The sequence below is a fragment of the Vanessa cardui genome, chromosome 30 (genome assembly GCF_905220365.1).
Source record: "Vanessa cardui chromosome 30, ilVanCard2.1, whole genome shotgun sequence".
NCBI classification, from domain to species: domain Eukaryota; kingdom Metazoa; phylum Arthropoda; class Insecta; order Lepidoptera; family Nymphalidae; genus Vanessa; species Vanessa cardui.
The window spans coordinates 2,654,869-2,676,540 of record NC_061152.1 but is presented as its reverse complement, the minus strand read 5'-3'; the positions used below and the strand labels follow the sequence as shown (position 1 = coordinate 2,676,540).

Below are 21,672 nucleotides of genomic sequence, written 5' to 3'. Positions count from 1 at the left end.
AAATTTGACGTCTGTCCCTGTCTTACGTCAAATGTCAGATAATCGGTTAACTGCACTGTTTGTGAACGCGGGCTTATTGTTTATTAAATACAATAACAACATTTCAATAAAATATAACCTATAATAAAGTTATGAAACATGGAGGAATCCTTGAAAATAACTGTAAAGGATATTTGCTGTACTTGTTTAAGTGTAGATCGAAAGTTAAAACGACTTTGTAGCGTCGATGACGGTATAAACAATTTGTTTTTTCTACTTTCATGTGACTCGGAAGCTTATGAGGTGAATACTAACAGGTTTATTTATTTACTTACAAACACACATAAACAAATTAACTTAAATTAAAATTCGCGTAAACTAAATAGAATATTGGACGTTATCTATTTCACAGGGCTTCGTGAAAGCTGTTTCCTTCAATAAGTTTAATTTTTATGTTGTGATCTAGCTTGGAGGCTGACTGAGCTAGTGTACAAGCACAAGGGATACAACATCTTCGGATAAGATGTATAGGATGATAAATCATTCCTACAGACCCAGTGTTAATGGGCAGCGGTGACTTCTCACTATAAAGTGGCCTACTTATCAGTCTACCAATGTATTACAAATATATTTTGGTCTATTTGACACTAGCAAAGGTGTTTTGATTCCCTTTTTAAAGTTATTTAAACTGAATAATGTATAATCTGTGCTTACAACACTGTAATGTTATATATTGTTATTCTTAAAAAAAAATATATTTGAAATATTATTTCTTTTAGTTACTATGCTACAAGGAAACAGCTGATCTGCATATTTGTTGGGAGTGCAGAGCGTTGTTGAAACGTCTGTGCGAGTTCAGAGATCAGGCCGGCATTTCTCAGAAACACATGGATAATATAATTAATGGTACTAACGTGAGTTGTGTAAGCATTTATAATTAATAAGTTGTCGTCCACAGTTTCCTTGTGTTTTGGCGTTTGGTCGTCAAAAAACATAGCCAATGTCCTTCCTTAAAGTTGAAGTTTACTTCAATCCTTATCAAATGAGGTTAATAGTTTTGTTCGTAAAAGAGCGACAGACGGACAGAGTTTCTGTCACATTTATAATATTAATATGATTAAACGGAAAGAGATTTAATTAATTGTTTAAAAGGTACATCAACATCACACATATTCAGCACTTATAAATAACAGATAAAACAGAAAAAAATTAGGACCAGCCGTGCGATTCTGCAAAAACCACATTACGATTTGAAACAGTTTTCATTTCTTAACTCATATCGAAACGACCTTGGATGGAAAAATATTTGGTATTCCGCAACGATAAGTCAAATCAAGTGAAGCGAAAACTGTGAAGCGAGATGCTAGTGCAACCACTTCAATTACCGATTTTTTAAAAAACATTCCCAATTAGAAATTTCTAACAAACTAAGGATTTGAAAAATAAATGACATCATGATTCATGCTAAATATATTATATATAATTTATTTTATAGTTTAAAATAATTTATAACGCAAAATCAGAAACATTTTATTAATATCTGTCTGAAGACAGATTACCTTTGCGTAAAATTTTGTCAAAAAAAGTATAAATGTCAACATAAATGTTTAATATTAATATTTAATAATAACATATCAAGTAAATATAGTAAATTGCTATTAAATTAAACAAAGAATTTAATTGAATCGCAAGTTTATCCGTAACTAGTTTTAATCACTACCGTTTACATTTATTATGGAATTCTGATGATGAAGTAAGTACCTACATACCTATTTATTTTCTATGTTCGGAATACAATAATCCCAAAAATTTAATTATATATTTTTTACGTTATAAACGCTGGTCATTAAATATATGCCTATGTATATTAACTGTGTTAATAAGTTCTCAACTTAATTAGAAAGCATCCTGAAGGTGCTACTTCTAAAAGTTGTACTACATAATATACAAACAATGAAATATACAACTACTAGTTTGAGTAATTATTTAAGTCTAATTTGGTTGATTCAGACAAATGTTCAGACATTCAGTAAATAATGTATATAATTTAGTATGTAATACAATTCACATATGTATGTTATTTTTCAGCTTCTTTGTAATATAATTAATGTGTTTTTAATACTATTTTATTTATTTTAGTGATACCATTGATGCTCACAGCATACCAGCATGGCAGAAAAACATGTGATAATACAGGAATAGCATCTATATATTCTTTCATTTCTACACAAAATGATCCATATTTTAACGAGAGAGGAAAACATATTTGGGATTTGAATATGAAACATTAAAAAATTATACACATTGTGTTGTTTTGTTATTTATGAAATACAGTTTTTGTAAAAATAGAAATACAAATTATTATCATTAAAGTATCTGTTTATTACACTGGTCTTAAAATAAACAAAATATTACAATTAGATATTACAATTAGTAAAGTAACTGACATTTAATAATTCATTACACTTAATTTAAATAAATAATTGAAATACAAACATACCTAATTGGTATATATTCATTTAATAAGTTATTTTTATTTTAAATAACATTAATACAATAGTGTACATTATCTAACATTTAATAATTTATAACACTTTATTTTATTAAATAGTTAAAATATTTGCAATGTCTATACTAATTTATTTTTTCTAATTAACTAGACACTTATTCATGTTTTAAATACTAGTTGCATTTTATCAGAATTTCTTATTTTGTCTTTTCCTTTAAGATTTAGTATATTCCACTAACTTGAAATACATGTAATATATTTTTTGTTTGATTATTATTAAATATCCAAGTATATGTCAGACACAACAGTATGCAGGAATTCAGCTTCTTAAATTTGAAAAGAAATTGAAATTCAATTCAAGTATCTACTTATTGTTCTTAAATCTTTACCATGTAGCATCAATTTGTCCATGTAGTTTGTATGGTATCTGGTTGTAGTAAATTATATCTGTTTACTTATGCTTTATATATGTATGTATATTTTCTAGTAAGATATTAATGACTTAGCTGTAGCCTTATATGAATGTATGCCATCCATCTGAAATAGAATGATAATAAATTTATAATTATGTTAATTAGAAGGAACTAATACCCTTAATATAATAATCAGCATTATTATATGTTAAAGAAAAACTGTAAAATTGTAAACCTCAGATGAAGGCCTTTACGGCTTAATAAAGGTTTTTGATAATTTTCTATATATTATTAGATCTTAATTAACAATGAATTATTAGTAATTCGTAGCTTCTAGCTAAATATGACTTCATTTTCTTAATGATTAAAAGTAAGATCTACTTATATATGCTTACGTTAGGATAAATTCTCCGAGTGATAATATCATGCCAAGGTAGTTTTATTTGGTCCGAAGATACATTATTAATAGATCACATTGATTAACAGTTTTCGCTTGAGCCTTCCGCCACCTTTGATCTACTTTTAATTTGACGTATTTAGCCGAGATTAGTTTCATTTTTTAATTTCGAAATCGAGTTACAGAATGCCAAATAATGTCAAATAATACAGTTCTCACTGAAATTAGTTCGTTTTACTTTCAATCTCACAAAACGGCGCTAGTGTAGATTTAATTCGAGTTTGCTGAATGCCAAATAGAGTTTTCATTAGAAATCCCACATATGGAATCGAAAAATGGGTTTGGGAATCACCCAGCTGATATGAGTGACAATTACAGATGTACACAACATTCACATAAAGAAAACAATAAAACTTATTGTCTACCTGTTGAGTTTAAATAATAATTAAAAAAATATATTAAAGAAAAATCATAAGACCTAATACAAAAATCTAATATATAAAACCACAAATGAAAAATAAAACTATATCTTAGTACAGTGATAAAATGTGTCTACAGACATCTGTTAACACAATACAGGGGAATAGAAGTTACTGTAGTAGTCTGCAATGAGATATTGTTAGTGAAATATTAATTTATATTAAATATAGAAGTGTTATAATGCCTAACAAGACAGTTTTTGATTATCATAGTTACAAATGGACCAAAGGGTCAGAAATAAACACTACATACCTGGAAATTACACAAACTCAAACTCAAATAACTTTATTCAATATAGAAGCATTACACTTTCTTATTGATGGTCAATTGAAACACTACCACCGGTTCGGAAAATAAAAATACCCTGACCTGAGAAGAACCTGCGAAAGAATGACAAACTCGGAAATGTTCTTTTAAATTATTTACTCAGAGAGTTGGTTATGTTCAATTTTTTTTGATGCCTTATTAATATACCATAGCTTTAAATCTAAAATTTGACAGTCCTCACAAACAGACAGGCTATAGAAACTTATATACTATATATAGTTATTATAGATTGAGGGTAACTATAGAGTTTGTTACCAATCAACCTCAATAGAATCTATATACAAAACTGGAAGTAGATTTAAGTTTAATGTAAATATGTAAAATGATAATTCAAAGTGCTTGTAAGAGTCACCTTGAGTAAAGTATATTTTTATTGATTTATAGCCTTTTTCAACCAATGGGCTATTGACCATAATAATATTTTTAACATTTATATACCTAATTGGACGGTTAGATGCGATTTTTAGATGTGATTATAAACTATAGAAATAGTATTGTAACAGTCTGTCCATTTCCCACTTATGAGCTCCTCTCCCTTTGAAGAGAAGGCTAGGAGCATATTCCAATACATTGCTCCAATGCAGATTAGTGAGTCATATGTGTCAGAATTTCAGTGGAAAGAGACACATGCAGGTTTCCACATATGTTTTTCTTCACGGCTGAGCATGAGATGAATTATATACACATAAAAAATGGGTTTGAATCCGCAAGAACGGTTGACATGTACGCGATCAACCACTGGGCCATCATAACTATAGATATAGTTTATTCCAATAGCCAGGGGGACAAAATATGAACAAACCTTAAATTTACAAGTTTCAAATGACTTGCTAATAACCCATCTATGTTATTTGATCAATATTACAAATATTATAAATGCAAAACGAATCTACCTCTTCACATTTCAAAATCAAAACAAACTTTATTCAAGTAGGCTTTCACAAGTACTTTTGAATCGTCATTTAACAATTAAGTGAAGCTACCACCGGTTCGGAAAGTAGATTCTACCGAGAAGTACCGGTTCGAAACTCAGTTGTTACTCTTTTTCAACATTTAAAAAATACAAAGTCAAGTTAGTTAAATACAATTATTTAAATTAATATATCTTGCCTAGAAGTCAACAGGTATTAACTGCACGCTTTTTTATCATCTATGATATCTTGTATCGAATAATAATCCACTGAACCAATTTCAAATGAACTTTGCATGTAGTTTGAGCCCAGGGTCACGACGGCTACTTTTACTCCCTTTATATCACCTTGTGGGTGTAAAATTTTGTAATATAAAATAATATTACTTGACTACCATTTACATTTTATTTTATGGAATAGGTTGGCGGACGAGCATATGGGACACCTGATGGTAAGTGGTCACCATCACCCATAGACAATGAAGCTGTAAGAAATATTAACTATTCCTTAAATTGTTAATGCGCCACCAACCTTGGGAACTAAGATGTTATGTCCCTTGTGCCTGTAGTTACACTGGCTCACTCACCCTTCAAACCGGAACACAACAATACTGAGTACTGTTATTTGGCGGTAGAATAACTGTTGAGTGGGTGGTACCTACCCAGACGGGCTTGCACAAAGCCCTACCACCAACTACAGTTCTTTCATTCGACCTAATTTAATGTTCTTTACAATTACAGAAGAACCAGAGCTACTGCCTATCTAATTTGTCAAATAGCCATCAAAATTCATACGACTATGAATATTTTACAAGTGATACTAAAGATGAAGATTGTGACTCAGTTAAAAGTGAAAATGATGCTGAGTTCCTAGTCTTTCCAGAGATGATTAACGACTCAGATCAAGAACAAGATTATAAAGATTTGTTATTTGGATCTGAATGTAATGATGATTATAAAAGTACAGCACTAGAAAATGAAGTTGATATGTTAATAGATAGAAATAAAAATAGAATAGAAAAGATTATAGTCGAGGAAAATATTAATTATACAACGATTAAAATGAATGAACGAGAATTGAAACAGAGTTTGCTGGATAGAAAGTCTGTGCCGAGTTTTGTTGACGCTTCTTTTAAGTGCGATACGTGTATAGAGGTGTATAGGGATGAAATGGAATGCCAGGCGCATATAAAAGAGGCTCATAAAAAGGTAACTATCACAAATATATCTTAATGAATCATTACACAGTATAAAACAAAGTGGCTTTGTCTGTCCCTATGTATGCTTAGATCTTTGAAATTACGCAACGGATTTTGATGCGTTTTTTTTTTAATATATAGAGCGATTCGAGAGGAAGGTTTTTGTAAGAGTCGAGATGGCCCAGTGGTTAGAACGCGTGCATCTTAACCGATGATTGCGGGTTCAAACCCAGGCAAGCACCGCTGATTCATGTGCTTAATTTGTCTTTATAATTCATCTCGTGCTCAGCGGTGAAGGAAAACATCGTGAGGAAACCTGCATGTGACAGATTTCATAGAAATTCTGCCACATGTGTATTCCACCAACCCGCATTGGAACAGCGTGGTGGAATATGTTCCAAACCTTCTCCTCAAAGGGAGAGGAGGCCTTTAGCCCAGCAGTGGGAATTTACAGGCTGTTGTTGTTGTTGAAATACCATCCTCTGATAAATCAGTAACTATAACCTACAAACATGAAACTGGGTATAGGTTGGTGGACAAGCATATAGGCCACTTGATGGTAAGTGGTCACAATCACCCATAGACAATGACGCTGTAAGAAATATTAACTATACTTTACAGCAGTGGGAAATTTACAGGCTGTTACTTTTTTACTTTTTAATATAATACATCACGAAAGCAACTTCGTTCTAAATGGATATCTCGGGCACATTTCTTTTTTTATTTACTAGCACCCACCCCGGCTTCGCACGGGTGCAATACTGATACTAAATATACTACAGAATTTGTGTTACTACATCACATTAGAAACTTCTGAAATTACCAGTGTTTCTTCACTATATCGTCCATGTACAACAACAACAACAACAACAGCATAATGTTGTCTTAAATTTTCGCGATTACACATTGAAATAAAACTAGTTATAACGGATTCTATGGGTGATTGTGACCACTTACCATCAAGTGGCCTATATGCTTGTCCACCAACCTATACCATAAAAAAAAAAACTAAACGGCAAAGTTAAAAATGTTGAAACATATGTTTTGTTTTCAGCTCCCAAAACATAAAAAGTGTGATATATGCGAAGTGTACGTAAGGCAGAGATGGTTCGAGGAACATAGGAGCGATCACTATCTGAAGTACCAGTGCCATTTCTGCGACCATACGTCATACAACGTCATCGTTATATTGAAACATTTGAAGATCGGACACGCTGTTAAGAGTATACCGAAGGAAATAAGGAAGGTGAGACATGTCTATACTAATACTAGCTAAATGAGAGATGGCCCAGTGGTTATAACGCGTGCATCTTAACCGATGATTGCGGGGACATGCAAGCATCACTATATATATGTGCTTAATTTGTGTTTATAATCCATCACGAGGAAACCTGCGTGAGTCTAATTTAATCGAAATTCTGCCACATGTGTATTCCACCAACCCGCATTGGAACAGCGTGGTGGAATATATTCCGAACCCTCTCCCTAATGAGAGAGGAGGCATTAGCCCAGCAGTGGGAAATTTACAGGCTGATACTTTACTTTTTTAAACTTCTAACTACCGTTTTATACCCTTAGTAAAATCAATTGTAAGTAAATATCCGCTGAGTTTCTTTCGCCGATTCTTCTCAGGTCAGGGTGTTCCTTTTTCCGAACCGGTGGTAGTGTTTAATTTGACCATCAGTAAGTAAGTGTAATGATTATACATTGAGTAAAGTTAGTTGAGTTTGAGTTTGAGTTTAGTGAATGTGTACACTCTATAAGGAATCTGACAAATTTCAAGTTTGTAGGTTATAGTTACTGATTTATCAGAGGATGGTATTTCAACAACAACAAAAACAACAATAGCCTGTAAATTCCCACTGCTGGGCTAAAGGCCTCCTCTCCCTTAGAGGAGTAGGTTTGGAACATATTCCACCACGCTGTTCCAATGCGGGTTGGTGGAATACACATGTGGCAGAATTTTTATGAAATTTATCACATGCAGGTTTCCTCACGATGTTTTCCTTCACCGCTGAGCACGAGATGAACTATAAAGACAAATTAAGCACATGAATCAGCGGTGCTTGGATGTGAACCCGCAATCATCGGTTAAGATGCACGCTTTCTAACCACTGGGCCATCTCGTATTTTGCTTTTGTATATATGGAAGACTATTTGTCAGTGCTGATCTACATTCCAATAAGATATATTAGTCAAGACAAATGCGTTAAATGTCAGTCAGTCATATAAAAATAATATAACGTATTGGGCTATTCATTTATCAATAGGCTATTTGACTGGTTTTTAAAATCCATTTTATATTATTTAGTAGAGATTAAGGAACACAGTAAAAGTTGATTTTTTTTTATCTCTAGTTCATATTTGCTGAAAAATATCATATTAAAAATTCCATATTTAAATAACGCGCGAAAACGCTACTTGGACAATATGGCGCTGCAATGGGGTCGGTGACGTCACTTTGCTGTATTTTAATCTGTGGTTCATATAGTAGAAAAGCAAGGTTTACAAGAAAGTGACTTCATCATAAGCCCGGCCAATCAGGAGCGTTTTGTGTCACGTGACAAACATTTAAAAAAATGCATTTTTATTTATTGATTTTTGAATAAATTAAGTATTATTTTCAAGTTTCATTAGTGCATAACCATTGTTAAACTCATAATATACACTGATTACAATAATTCACAATTTATTTTTCGCATTGTCAAATAGCCTATTGATGGGCTATTCGCCCTGAATATACCGTCGATAGTTATGCAACACAGATATTTCGAGATACAACTTTGAATCCTTCAAAGAATATTTCTATTTCGTCATTGTAGTTACGAAAAAGGTCATATTTGAAGAATCCAGGCCTGAAGCCCTGGCTGGCAGACGTGTCGCCGGACAAACAGACATCGGTCGGCTATGTTTGCTCCAAATGCAATGAGTTATTCGAGTGAGTATATTAATCTTGGTAAATGTCTTTAGTTGGTATAGTACGACACAAATTAGATGTAGCATCGGAAAATGCAATGGAATGAAAATAAAACCGATTACTGCCGATTTACACAACCAATAGAAATAGCTCCCTATCGCGCCATTCGACGCTATTCGTCGCTATAGATTCTCGCGTCAGAGAAAGCAAGTGCATGTAAAGCGACGCGTCAAATTGACGAATATATTAGGTCGTATGATATTACAAGTTATTACGTTTGTGTAAAGATCATATTCACATGAGAAATAAATATTGATAATTTGGGATGGCGCACTCAATTCGGATGTGATTGGTTTTACGAATTTAGCCGATGCGACATCTAAGTTGTGTACAATACCTTACCTTTGCAAGGAAGTCAGCAACTATTAGCTCCATGATTTTCTATCATCTGTATTGTCTTGTATTGAATAATTTTCTCATTGATATATGTTTTTTATGGTATAGGTTGGCGGACGAGCATATGGGCCACCTGATGAGTGGTCACCATCACCCATAGACAATGACGCTGTGAGAAATATTAACTATTCTTTACATCGTCAATGCGCCATCAACCTTGGGAACTAAGATGTCCCTTGTGCCTGTAGTTACACTGGTTCACTCACCCTTCAAACCAGAACACAACAATACTGAGTACTGTTATTTGGCGGTAGAATAACTGATGTGGTACCTACCCAGACGGGCTTGCACAAAGCCCTACCACCAAGTAAATTCTATAAATTATTTAAATTTATGAATGATACTGTTTTTAATTTGGCAACTCTTTGCTTTGTACACCAAAATGACACGTGTGTGTGTGTATGTGTGTGTGTGTGACTCTTATACCTTGGGTGCCTTCAAACGAGGGTAAAGAGGCATCGTGTAGCGTAGCGAAGGCGACTAGTGCAGCATTCTTGCTGACTATACTGGTCGTCTTCGCGTTTGGTCTCCACTTCCACTCACAAGGTGGGGTGGAGTCACATACCTTTCGAGCAGGTATAGAAAATGACCCATATTCCAAGAAAATCAATTAACTATATGACTATTATAAATGTGAAAGTAACTCTTGTCTGTTTGTGTCTGTCGCTCTTTCACAACCAAGCCGCTGAACCGATTTTGATGAAATTTGGCAACACATGACATGACACATGACAGCCAAACAGTGAGTTTGTTTGGTTGTCATATGTCAGTTCACAAAAATTACAGTTTAGATGAATCTTTGACTAAATGTTATCTGACGACCTCCTTGGTCGAGCAGTGTGTACACCGGTTTTCATGGGTACGCCACTCCGAGGTCCCGGGTTCGATCCGGCCGAATCGATGTAGAAAGTTTTCTATGTCGTCTTGGGTTGGGCGTCTTCCATAACAGTAACCAGTAATCTCTTCGATATGACCTCGTGGGCGACTCTCTTATGGGTGCAAAGCGCCCCGCTCCTCCTGTACCGTTCCCCGCAGAGCTCGCACGAGAGCGGCTTGTCCCCTGTGTGTATGGGCTCGTGTTCTCTTAACGCTGTTGTATCCTGAAAGCAACATTAAGATGGTACCATGATACTCTACCTATGCCATTGAGTACAAAACACGAAGACGTCTCGGGTTCGATTCCCGGCCGAATCGATGTAGAAGGTCCATTAGTTGTCTATGTCGTCTCGGGTCTGGTTTGTGCCGTCGTTACTTCTGATCTTGCACAACACAAGTGCGTTAGCTACTCACATTGGGGTCAGAGTTATGTATGTGATGTTGTCCTATATATTACATACGACCTGTTCTGTGTCGTCGTTTCATAATAATAAATATTATGTTGCCAAAGATTTTTAAATATACAAGAATCGACAAGTAAGAACTAGCGCGCACTGGTTACTTTTGTCACGGTGACTGTTTCGTCACTGATGGACTTGACACGAGTACAACACACGACGAATTGACGACGTCCCGGGTTCGATTCCCGGCCGAGTCGATGTAGAAAATCCATTAGTTGTCTATGTCTTGGGTCTGGGTGTCTGTGCCGTCGTTACTTCTGATCTTCCACAACACAAGTGCGTTAGCTACTCACATTGGGATCAGAGTAATGTATGTGATGTCTTATATTTATTTGTCTTAAATTTTCCAGTACGAAGAAACAGAGAACGATCCATATTCAGAAAGTTCACAGACAGCCTGACTTCAAGTGCTCCACTTGTGGGAAAACATTCACAGGCTCGTATAACTTGATGAATCACGAACGGTGAGTGATGCCTTAACTAAATTATGAGGTGATCCGATCACACACTTGGTGGTAGGGCTTTGCAAGCCCGTCTGGGTAGGTACCACCCACTCATCAGTTATTCTACCGCCAAACAACAGTACTCAGTATTGTTGTGTTCCGGTTTGAAGGGTGAGTGAGTGTAACTACAGGCACAAGGGACGTGACATCTTAGTTCCCAAGGTTGGTGGCGCATTGTCGATGTAAGGAATAGTTAATATTCCTTACAGCGTCATTGTCTATGGGCGATGGTGACTTACCATCAGGTGGCCCATATGCTCGTCCACCAACCTAAACCATAAAAAAAAAATTGGGCCAACGTTTCCACTGTTTGGGAGGAGGTAGTTTTGGAGACACTTGTGTATTTTAATATGACACGTGAAGGTTGCCTCACGATTCCTTCACTGCTAAGTGCGATATGAAATTTAAACAAACATCTATACTTAATATTAGAAATGTGAAAATGACTCTGTTTGTCTGTTGCTCTTTCACGACCAAACGAATGAACCGATTTTGATGAGATTTGTTATGAAGCAAACTTGAAATCCAAGGATGGACATTGTCTACTTTTTTTGCCTAAAATGTCACTAGCAACCCTCACACACCTACAAACACCTAGTCTTATTAATAGCGTGAGCCGATTTTTGACCAAGTGATTATGGGACGATATCTGCACATATGTCATGGTCTCATTTTGATCTCCAGCCGTGGATGGGCAGATAATTAAAGATTCTTGATTCCAATTTACTAAATTGTTACTCTCAATTACTTGGACTCTGGAGTCCGAACTCAATTAATCAATGAAATGCTTTAAAAACTAGTTTAATATTAATAATTCTTGCATTTTAATTGTACATTGTTACGTTGTCATTAGTAGTTAGTAAGTGAATAAAAAAAGACAAAAGAAGATCACAGAACATTCGATTTTATACATCACTTTTTCTTTTTGAATGTTGTAAAAAAAGGTTTCATATATGGTAAAATAATGTGAATCAAAATTAAATAAATTTAGATGTTTATATATTATAGATATGATTAAATAATATTCGCAGGCGCGAACAGTTACGATTTAACAAAGAATTAATTTTAGAGAGACGAAAAAAGATACTGGCCTGTATAAAACTAATTGACATAAAAGAGGTTTCATTATATTACAATGACATTAAATCAAAACGAAACCTGTCATAGGGTTCGAAATTTGAAATAATAATGAAATTTGAAAATTATTACGACTTTCTGATTCGAGTAGGCCGGTTTTCGTGGGTACACCACTCCGTTGCCCCAGGTTCGATTTCCGGCTGATTTAACGTAGAAAACGTTCTTTAGTTGTCGATGTCGTCTCGGGTCTGGGTGTTTGTGGCGTCGTTACTTCTGATCTGATCTGATCTTCTGATGATGAGCAGAGATGGCCCAGTGGTTAGAACGCGTGCATCTTAACCGATGATTGCGGGTTCAAACCCAGGCAAGAACCGCTGATTCATGTGCTTAATTTGTCTTTATAATTCATCTCGTGCTCAGCGGTGAGGGAAAACATCGTGAGGAAACCTGCATGTGAAAAATTACATAGAAATTCTGCCACTTGTGTATTCCACCAACAGCGTTGTGGAATATGTTCCAAACCTTCTCCTTAAAGGGAGAGGCCTTTAGCCCAGCCGTGGGAATTTACAGGCTGTTGTTTACTTCTGATCTTCCACAACACAAGTGCGTTACTCTGATCCCTACTCACATTGGGATCAGAGTAATGTATGTGATGTTGTCCAATATATGTTCCAGCCTGCACATGGGGACTCTGCCCCGCCAGCCGTGCCCGGTATGCGGGAAGCTGATTCGCTACGACACAATGAAGGTACATTTGAAGGTCCACGGGGAGAGGCAAAGCGTGAAATGCTTCGAATGCGACAAGACCTTCGTTTCGAATTCGTCGTACATCCATCACCTTAAGTTCACGAAGACACACGCTGGGAATGATGCGTTTAGGTGAGTTATTCGTTCCTTCTCTCTCACACATACTACAGGTTCTTCCTCTCTCTTTCTAACCCAACACACGCTGGAAATGATGCGTTTAGGTGAGGTATTTGTTCTTTCTCTTTCTCTCACGTATACTACAGGCTATTGCTCTCTCACTCTTAACACAGCGCTAGTCGTATTTAAAGTTCACGAAGACTCACGCTGGTAATGATGCGTTTAGGTGAGGTATTTGTTCCTTCTCTTTCTCTCACACATACTACAGGCTCATCCTCTCTCTTTCTAACCCAACACTAGCCGTATTTCGTTGTACCTCCATCACCTTAAGTTCACGAAGACACACGCTGGTAATGATGCGTTCAGGTGAGGTATTTATTCCTTCTCTTTCTCTCACACATACTACAGGTTCTTCCTCTCTCACTCTAACACAGCGCTAGTCGTATTTAAAGTTTACGAAGACACACGCTGGAAATGAGGCGTTTAGGTGAGTCATTTGTTCCTTCTCTTTCTCTCACACATACTATAGGCTCTTCCTCTCTCTCTCTAACAAAACGCCAGTCGTATTTCATTGTACCTATATGACATAAAGCTCACGAAGACACACGCTGGTAATGATGCGTTTAGGTAATGTATTTGTTCCTTCTCTTTCTCTCACACATACTACAGGCTCGTCCTCTCTCTTTCTAACACAACACTAGCCGTATATCATCGTACATCCATCACCTTAAGTTCACGAAGAATTTGTTCCTTCTCTTTCTCTCACACATACTACAGGCTATTCCTCTCTCACTCTAACACAGCGCTAGTCGTATTTCATTGTACCTCCATCACCTTAAGTTCACGAAGACACACGCTGGGAATGATGCGTTTAGGTGAGGTATTAGTTCCTTCTCTTTCTCTCACACATACTATAGGTTCGTCCTCTCTCTTTCTAACCCAACACACGCTGGAACTGATACGTTTAGTGGAGGATATCGATGTTATTACTTATGGGAGGGTAACTTGTTTCATTACGTAATGGTGCCAATATCTGACATCCCTTTCTCTCATACACACTACAGGCTCTTCCTCTCTCTCTCTAACACAGCGCTAGTCGTATTTAAAGTTCACGAAGACACACGCTGGTAATGATGCGTTTAGGTGAGAAAACCAAGTTTTAGTACGTGTAATACGTTACCTAAAATTGGAAGCTGAATTGTACATTTTTAGGACTCATTAATTATCATTGTTTTTTTTAGATTAAGTTAGTCAGTAGTTATAATTAGTTGTTGTTTTTTTTAATTTTGGTTGTTTTTCTTTTTTTATTCTTTTTATTGTGTCTCGTGTCCTAATAAACATTTCTTGCTCTTTGTAAAATACATAAGAGGCAAAATCTTACTCAAAAGTATTCAATTAGGGGGTATCTCTAAAATACATTAAAAAAAGTAAAGTAACAGCCTGTAAATTTCCCACTGCTGCTGGATTAAGGAGAAGGCTTGGAACATATGCCAACACGCTGTTCCAATGCGGGTTGCTGGAATGCACATGTGGCAGAATTTCAATGAAATTAGACACATGCAGCTTTCCTCACGATGTTCTCCTTCACCGCCGAGCACGAGATAAATTATAAACACAAATAAAGCTCATATATATAGTGGTACTTGGATGTGAACCCGCAATCATCGGTTAAGATGCACGCGTTCTAACCACTGGGGCATCTCAGCTTGAAATACATTATAAGTACAATATTTAAGACAAGTATTCGTTCTGACTGTGCCAGGATCCGATGTCCGATCTGCAAGAGAGGTTTCCGTACGAAGGCCGACCGACGCGACCACATCAACTATCGCCACATGGGGAAGAGCAACCACAAGTGTCCCATTTGTGATAAGGTCAGTGAGCTATCTATGTAGTACTAGCTGAACCTACAGCCTTACCCACTCTTTTTACCCTCAGGGGGTAGAATTTCCTAAAATATTAGCTGATGTCTACACCCTATAAGTAACTTACTGCCAAATGTCTGAGTTTCTGACAGCCACGGGGTTATGTTTGACGCTTTTAAAGTCCTAAAGGATTAATGTGAAGATTGGGGCCTATATAGTACGACACAACTTAGATGTAGCATCGGCAAATTCAATAAAACCGATCACTGCCGATTCACAACTAACAGAAACAGCTCCCTATCGCGCCACTCGACGCCATTCGTCGCTATAGATTCCCGCGTCAGTTCGACCCGAGACAGCGAGTGCGTGTAAAGCGACGCATCAAATTGACGAATATAATAGGTCGTATGATATTACAAGTTATTGCGTTTGTGTAAAGATCATATTCACATACGAAATTTATATTGATAATTTGGGATGGCGTACTCAATTCGGATGTGATCGGTTTTACGAATTTTGCCGATGTGACATCTAAGTTTTGTCGTACTGTTGGTTAGTCTTTGAAAATGTCTAAAGACACTGAATTTAGTCAGGGACATATGTGACCCAGAAAATCTTCAAAACATTGAAAAATATTTCGTCAAGTTGGTCCTCTGCGAGGCGGATGTTATAAATTTTGTCGTAAAGTTGTCGTAACCTTACAATATTTTTAATGTATATATTTGGTTCTTAGAAAATGATATAGATATATATTTCAATGAAAATTTTAAGCGTCAAGTTATAAGTAGCAGGTTCGATTCTGGCCTCTTATTATTGGCTATTATCCTTCCCTCCTATCACAAGCGTTAAGTATAATAGTAATTTCTTTAATTAGAAGTTACTATTCATATGATTTGAAAATGAAATATATGATATGTTCTAGATTATGTCGTCAGGCAGGCTGCTTACACGTCACTTGAAGTACACGCATTACGGCGAAAAGAAGGAGACAGTACGGAAGATATACCTGTGTCAGACCTGTGGGAAAGTTTGTCGCGTGAGTCTTGATTTGAACTTGGCTTGACACGCTCGAGAGTCGAGATGGCCCAGTGGTTAGAACGCGTGCATCTTAACCGATGATTGCGGGTTCAAACCCAGGCAAGCACCGCTGATTCATCATCATGCTTAATTTGTCTTTATAATTCATCTCGTGCTCAGCGGTGAAGGAAAACATCGTGAGGAAACCTGCATGTGACAAATTTCATAGAAATTCTGCCACATGTGCATTCCACCAACCCGCATTGGAACAGCGTGGTGGAATATGTTCCAAACCATCTCCTCAAAGGGAGAGGAGGCCTTTAGCCCAGCAGTGGGAATTTACAGGCCTGCGTAGACCCCCATCATGTCCCCCGTGAACCCCTGGGGGTCCACCTGGATCACTTTGGGAATCACTGTTCAAGATGAATATTTCAATCTTAGCATATATACAGGGTAGATAATCATTCAATTACTTTTGATAGTAAAAAATAAATTATGACATTTGATAAAAATTAGAATATACGAAGAAATATTCTTAAGTATTTTGATTTTGAATCTTGAAAGAGCATTATAAATTTATTATCTATTTTGTTTTATGGTATGGTACACCTAATGGTAAGTGGTCACCATCACCCATAGACAATGACGCTGTAAGAAATATTAAGTAATCCTTACATCGTCAATGTGCTACCAACCTTGGAAACTAAGATGTTATGTCCCTTGTGCCTGTAGTTACACTGGCTCACTCACCCTTCAAACCAGAACACAACAATACTGAGTACTGTTGTTTGGCGGTAGAATAACTGATGAGTGGGTGGTACCTACCCAGAAGGGCTTGCACAAAGCCCTACCACCAACTACTATTACTTCATATACTATTAGTATTACATATTCATGGACTCGACAAGAGTGACGAAACAGTCACCGTGATAAAAATGACCTGGAAAATTATTAATTGTGAAACTGGTAGAGTTGGCAGTTGCAACTCCGAATTGAGCCTGAATTATAATAGTAAAGTAGTAAATAGTCAAAAGGAAGTTGCTACAGTTTTTGAAAAATTTTTTGCTGACATACCAGTTTTCACAACTAAGTTACTTATTTCTTCTCCTGATGTTGCCGAGTCATTGATGAAAGAAAATGTAAGAGCTTGCAATTCTAACTTTAATTTTACCCTTGTAAACCCCAACGACATAATACGCGCCTTTAAGTCATTAGACATCAAGAAAACGGCTGATTTATGGGGTATTTCTCTAAAGGTGATAAATTCGATTATTGATGTGATTGCACCTTATCTTGCTTTAATATTCAATAGTTGTGTCCAACGTGGTATATTTCCTGACCTGATGAAACATAGTAAAGTTATTCCAATATTTAAATCTGGTAGTTCTTCAGACCCCAACAACTATAGGCCAATTTCAATTCTACCTACCCTGAGCAAAATATTTGAGAAAATAATTCTAAATCAATTATTAGAACACTTTAACAAACATAATCTGCTTCATAGTAAACAATTTGGCTTCACGAGGGGTCGCTCGACAACAGACGCTGGTATCGAGCTTATTAAGAATATCTATGAAGCCTGGGAAGAGTCACGGGATGCCTTAGGGATTTTCTGTGACTTATCCAAAGCTTTTGATTGTGTTCAACATGAGACTCTGGTCAGGAAACTTTATCACTATGGAATTAGAGAATGTGCGCTCGACCTTCTGACTTCCTATCTTAACAATAGAATTCAGAGGGTTGACGTTAAAGGAAAAAGGTCTCCTGGGGTCTCAGTTGGTATGGGGGTCCCTCAGGGATCAATTCTTGGACCTTTTCTGTTTCTCACATATATAAATGACTTGCCCTTTCTTGTTGGGAACAAACATGATATAGTATTGTTTGCTGATGACACCTCCTTAGTTTTTAAAATTAATAGAAAACAGGTACAGTACGACGACGTAAACAATGCTATAGCTGATATAGTACATTGGTTTAGCGTAAATAATCTTAAACTAAATAATAATAAAACTAAAATTGTGAAATTTAGTACGCCAAATGTACAAAATGTAAAAGCCGATGTACTCATCAATGGGGAATCGATGGATCCAATTGATTCTGCTGAGTTTCTTGGCCTTACTGTTGATGCCAAGTTGCAATGGGGCCCTCATATTGACGGATTGGCGAGTAGACTGAGTTCTGCGGCATTCGCGGTCAAAAAAATTAGATTATGTACCGATGTTGATACGGCTCGCTTAGTATATTTCAGCTACTTTCATAGTATAATGTCATACGGTATTGTGCTGTGGGGCGATGCAGCCGCTATCCATACCATATTTGTGCTACAGAAGAGGGCTATTCGCGCAATCTACAACCTAGGAGCTAAAGAATCGTTAAGGAATAAATTTAAAGAAATCAAGATATTGACTGTTGCTTCTCAATATATATTCTCTAATGTTATGTATGTACGAAAAAATATTAATGATTTCATGAGAAAATGTGATACTCATAACATTGGTACAAGGAACAAACACAAACTTGTTACTCCTGTTACTCGACTGCGTAGAGTCAGTAACTCCTTTGTGGGGCAATGTATACGGTTTTACAACAGGATCCCAGAAAGCGTTCAAAATGCCTCTGTTGCCAAATTTAAAAAAATTATTAAGGAACGCTTGTGTGTAAAAGGTTATTATACAATTAATGAGTTTATGATCGATAGCACACCTTGGGAATGATACGATCGCCTCCTGGCTATTTCATCTCATATTAAATTGTTTATTTACATAATACATAAGACAAACAAAAAAAAAAAAAAACCCGCTGAGTTTCTTTCGCCGGTTCTTCTCAGGTCAGGGTATTTTCTTTCCGAACCGGTGGTAGTGTTTCAATTGACCATCAATAAGAAAGTGTAATGCTTCTATGTTGAATAAAGACATTTGAGTTTGAGTTTGAGTTTGAGTTTGACAAAAGTTACCAGTGCGCGCTAGTTCTAACTTGTCGATTCTTGTATATTTAAAAATCTTTGGCAACATAATATTTATATTATGAAACGACGACACAGAACAGTTCGTATGTAAAATATAGAACAACATAAGGGGCCGTCCATAAATGACGTCATCGATTTTTTCAAACTTTAGACCCTACAATCATCCTATCGTAATTTCTCCCAAAATTGACGTAATTACCAGTTTGATGAAATTTAAACATTGCAGTATAGTATATAAAACAAAGTCGCTTTCGCTGTCTGTCCCTATGTATGCTTAGATCTTTAAAACTACGCAACGGATTTTGATGCGGTTTTTTTTAATAGATAGAGTGATTCTTAAGGAAGGTTTATATGTATAATACGTGTAAGTACCACGGGCAAAGCCGGGGCGGGCAGCTAGTATTATATGTAATATTATTTTTAGAGTATTTTGTGTACATGTATGTTGCATTATGTATGTTTATTATGAGTTATTTTTGTATTGTACGCGCGTCAGCCGCCTCTCACATTTGCAGTCTCACTTACTAGGTGTGCTGGAAGAAATTTCTTTTTAGAAATAATCTGTTTGTACGTGAACACTAAACTATAAATGAATAAATAAGAATGACATCAATTTCTAAGCACCCCCCCCCTCCTATATATCATTTACCGTCATCCGCAGAACACCCCCCCCCCCCCTAATTTAGAATGACGTAATATATTAACGGCCCCTAACGCACTCAATGGTACAGGTAGAATATCATGGCACCATCTTAATGTTGTTTCCAGGATACAACAGCGTTGAGAGAACACGAGTCCATACACACAGGGGACAAGCCGCTCTCGTGCGAGCTCTGCGGTAAGCGGTACAGGAGAAGCGGGGCGCTTTGCACCCATAAGAGAATCGCCCACAAGCACTCTGAAACCAACTTTGAGGATATTGAAGAGTGATCGATAGAAGAGCAGAAACGACCAACCAGTGTTCACGTGTTTAATTTGTGTTTATATTTCATCTCGTGCTCGGTGAAGGAAAACATCGTTAGGAAACCTCCATGTGTCTAATTCCATAGAAATTCTGCCACATGTGTATTCTAACAACAGCGTGGTGGAATATGTCCCAAAGCTTCTCCTCAAAGGGAGAGCAGGAATTAGCCCAGCGTGGGAAATCGGCAGGATGCTGTTGAAGGATAAATATGGCTGTTCTCGAAGAGAGATAGAAAGAGTTTCAAGCTCAGGTCAAGTTTAACCTGCTTTCGGAGGATCAGGAGTGTGAATACAGCCTAATACTCTGAAAAGTTTCTGAAGTCAGTAACCCAATCACTTTTATTAAATCGTCTGAGGTTGGATCCCCGGATTTTGTATCAACAACAACAGCCTGTAAATTCCCACTGCTGCTGGCCAAAGGCCTCCTCTCCCTTTGAGGAGAAGGTTTGGAACATATTCCACCACGCTGTTCCAATGCGGGTTGGTGGAATACACATGTGGCAGAATTTCTATGAAATTTGTCACATGCAGGTTTCCTCACGATGTTTTCCTTCACCGCTGAGCACGAGATGAATTATAAAGACAAATTAAGGACATATATATATAGTGGTGCTTGTCTGGGTTTGATCCCGCAATCATCGGATAAGATGCACGCGTTCTAACCACTGGGCCATCTCAGCTCGATTTTGTAATACCAGATCTTATATTTAGCCTCCAGATCATCTGAGGTGGTCACCATCATAGATGTTGACTATAAGCAGTTTTCATCTCTTACGCGAATGTGCATCAACCTGGAAACCTGAGATCAACTCAAATTGACGACTTCAATTTAAATAACATTTTTGACAATTTTTGTCTGTCTGTTTGTACCGACTAGTCTCTGAAACGGCTGGACCGATTTTGACGAGACTCACTGACAGCTACTACATAAGGTTACTTAGGCTACAACACCATTTTGTTAAATTCAAACGCGCACGACGTCGCGGGCACGACTAGTAATGCTGTAATAATCCTCGTTTGCATCGCAAATGGCCGCCGTAAAACATATAACAATACAAATGTTTTATGTTTGTGTAAAGAAACTGTTTCTATGCCAACAATAAAGTTAATTCAAACCTGATAAGTTTTTCATTTCGCGATACAATAAAATTCGAAGGTAAAATATGTCGTAAACTGTTAACGATCTCGACAGAATGAGGCTTCTCGCCGCGCTTTTACATATATTTGTGATCTGTGGTATTGTTATTTTCACATTTTACTAATATTTAAATTTCAAGAAATATTTCATTGGATGCTTTTGGGTAGGAATGAAATTAGAAATTTTGTTTTGTAAAATTTCTTACGGTTTTTCAAGAATATATTTGGATCGAAGTACAGTGGCCGTAAGACTGACATTTTAGGCACGTAACAAGTTAAGGCGTTCTTCTTTACACGAGAGGGAAGAAACATGACATCGAGAGCTGTATATTAAAGCTTTTTCATGATATCGGGCGG

The 21,672-nt window shown here is 36.6% G+C and overlaps 1 protein-coding gene and 1 long non-coding RNA gene across 2 annotated transcripts; both read left to right on the top strand.

Moving 5' to 3' along the window:
- The first annotated feature begins 50 nt into the window (after positions 1-50).
- LOC124542113 (zinc finger protein 485-like) lies at positions 51-20,145 on the top strand. Its single transcript, XM_047120044.1, has 10 exons — positions 51-282; positions 759-893; positions 5,757-6,224; positions 7,269-7,460; positions 9,037-9,152; positions 11,275-11,388; positions 13,180-13,383; positions 15,131-15,242; positions 16,156-16,269; positions 19,984-20,145. Exons 1-10 carry the CDS (start codon positions 139-141, stop codon positions 20,143-20,145), a joined length of 1,761 nt encoding a protein of 586 aa, XP_046976000.1. The 5' UTR covers positions 51-138.
- Positions 1,627-2,283, top strand: LOC124542209. The gene is made up of 2 exons (XR_006967312.1): positions 1,627-1,732; positions 2,119-2,283. It is a non-coding gene; the product is annotated as an uncharacterized LOC124542209 (long non-coding RNA).
- Positions 20,146-21,672: the final 1,527 nt, after the last annotated feature.

Excerpts from the sequence above, each read along its gene's own strand:
- LOC124542113 (XM_047120044.1), top strand. The coding sequence starts at position 139 with ATGGAGGAATCCTTGAAAATAACTGTAAAGGATATTTGCTGTACTTGT. Across the intron at positions 283-758 it reads GTGACTCGGAAGCTTATGAG|TTACTATGCTACAAGGAAAC; the intron begins GTGAATACTAAC and ends TATTTCTTTTAG. Across the intron at positions 894-5,756 it reads ATATAATTAATGGTACTAAC|AAGAACCAGAGCTACTGCCT; the intron begins GTGAGTTGTGTA and ends TTACAATTACAG.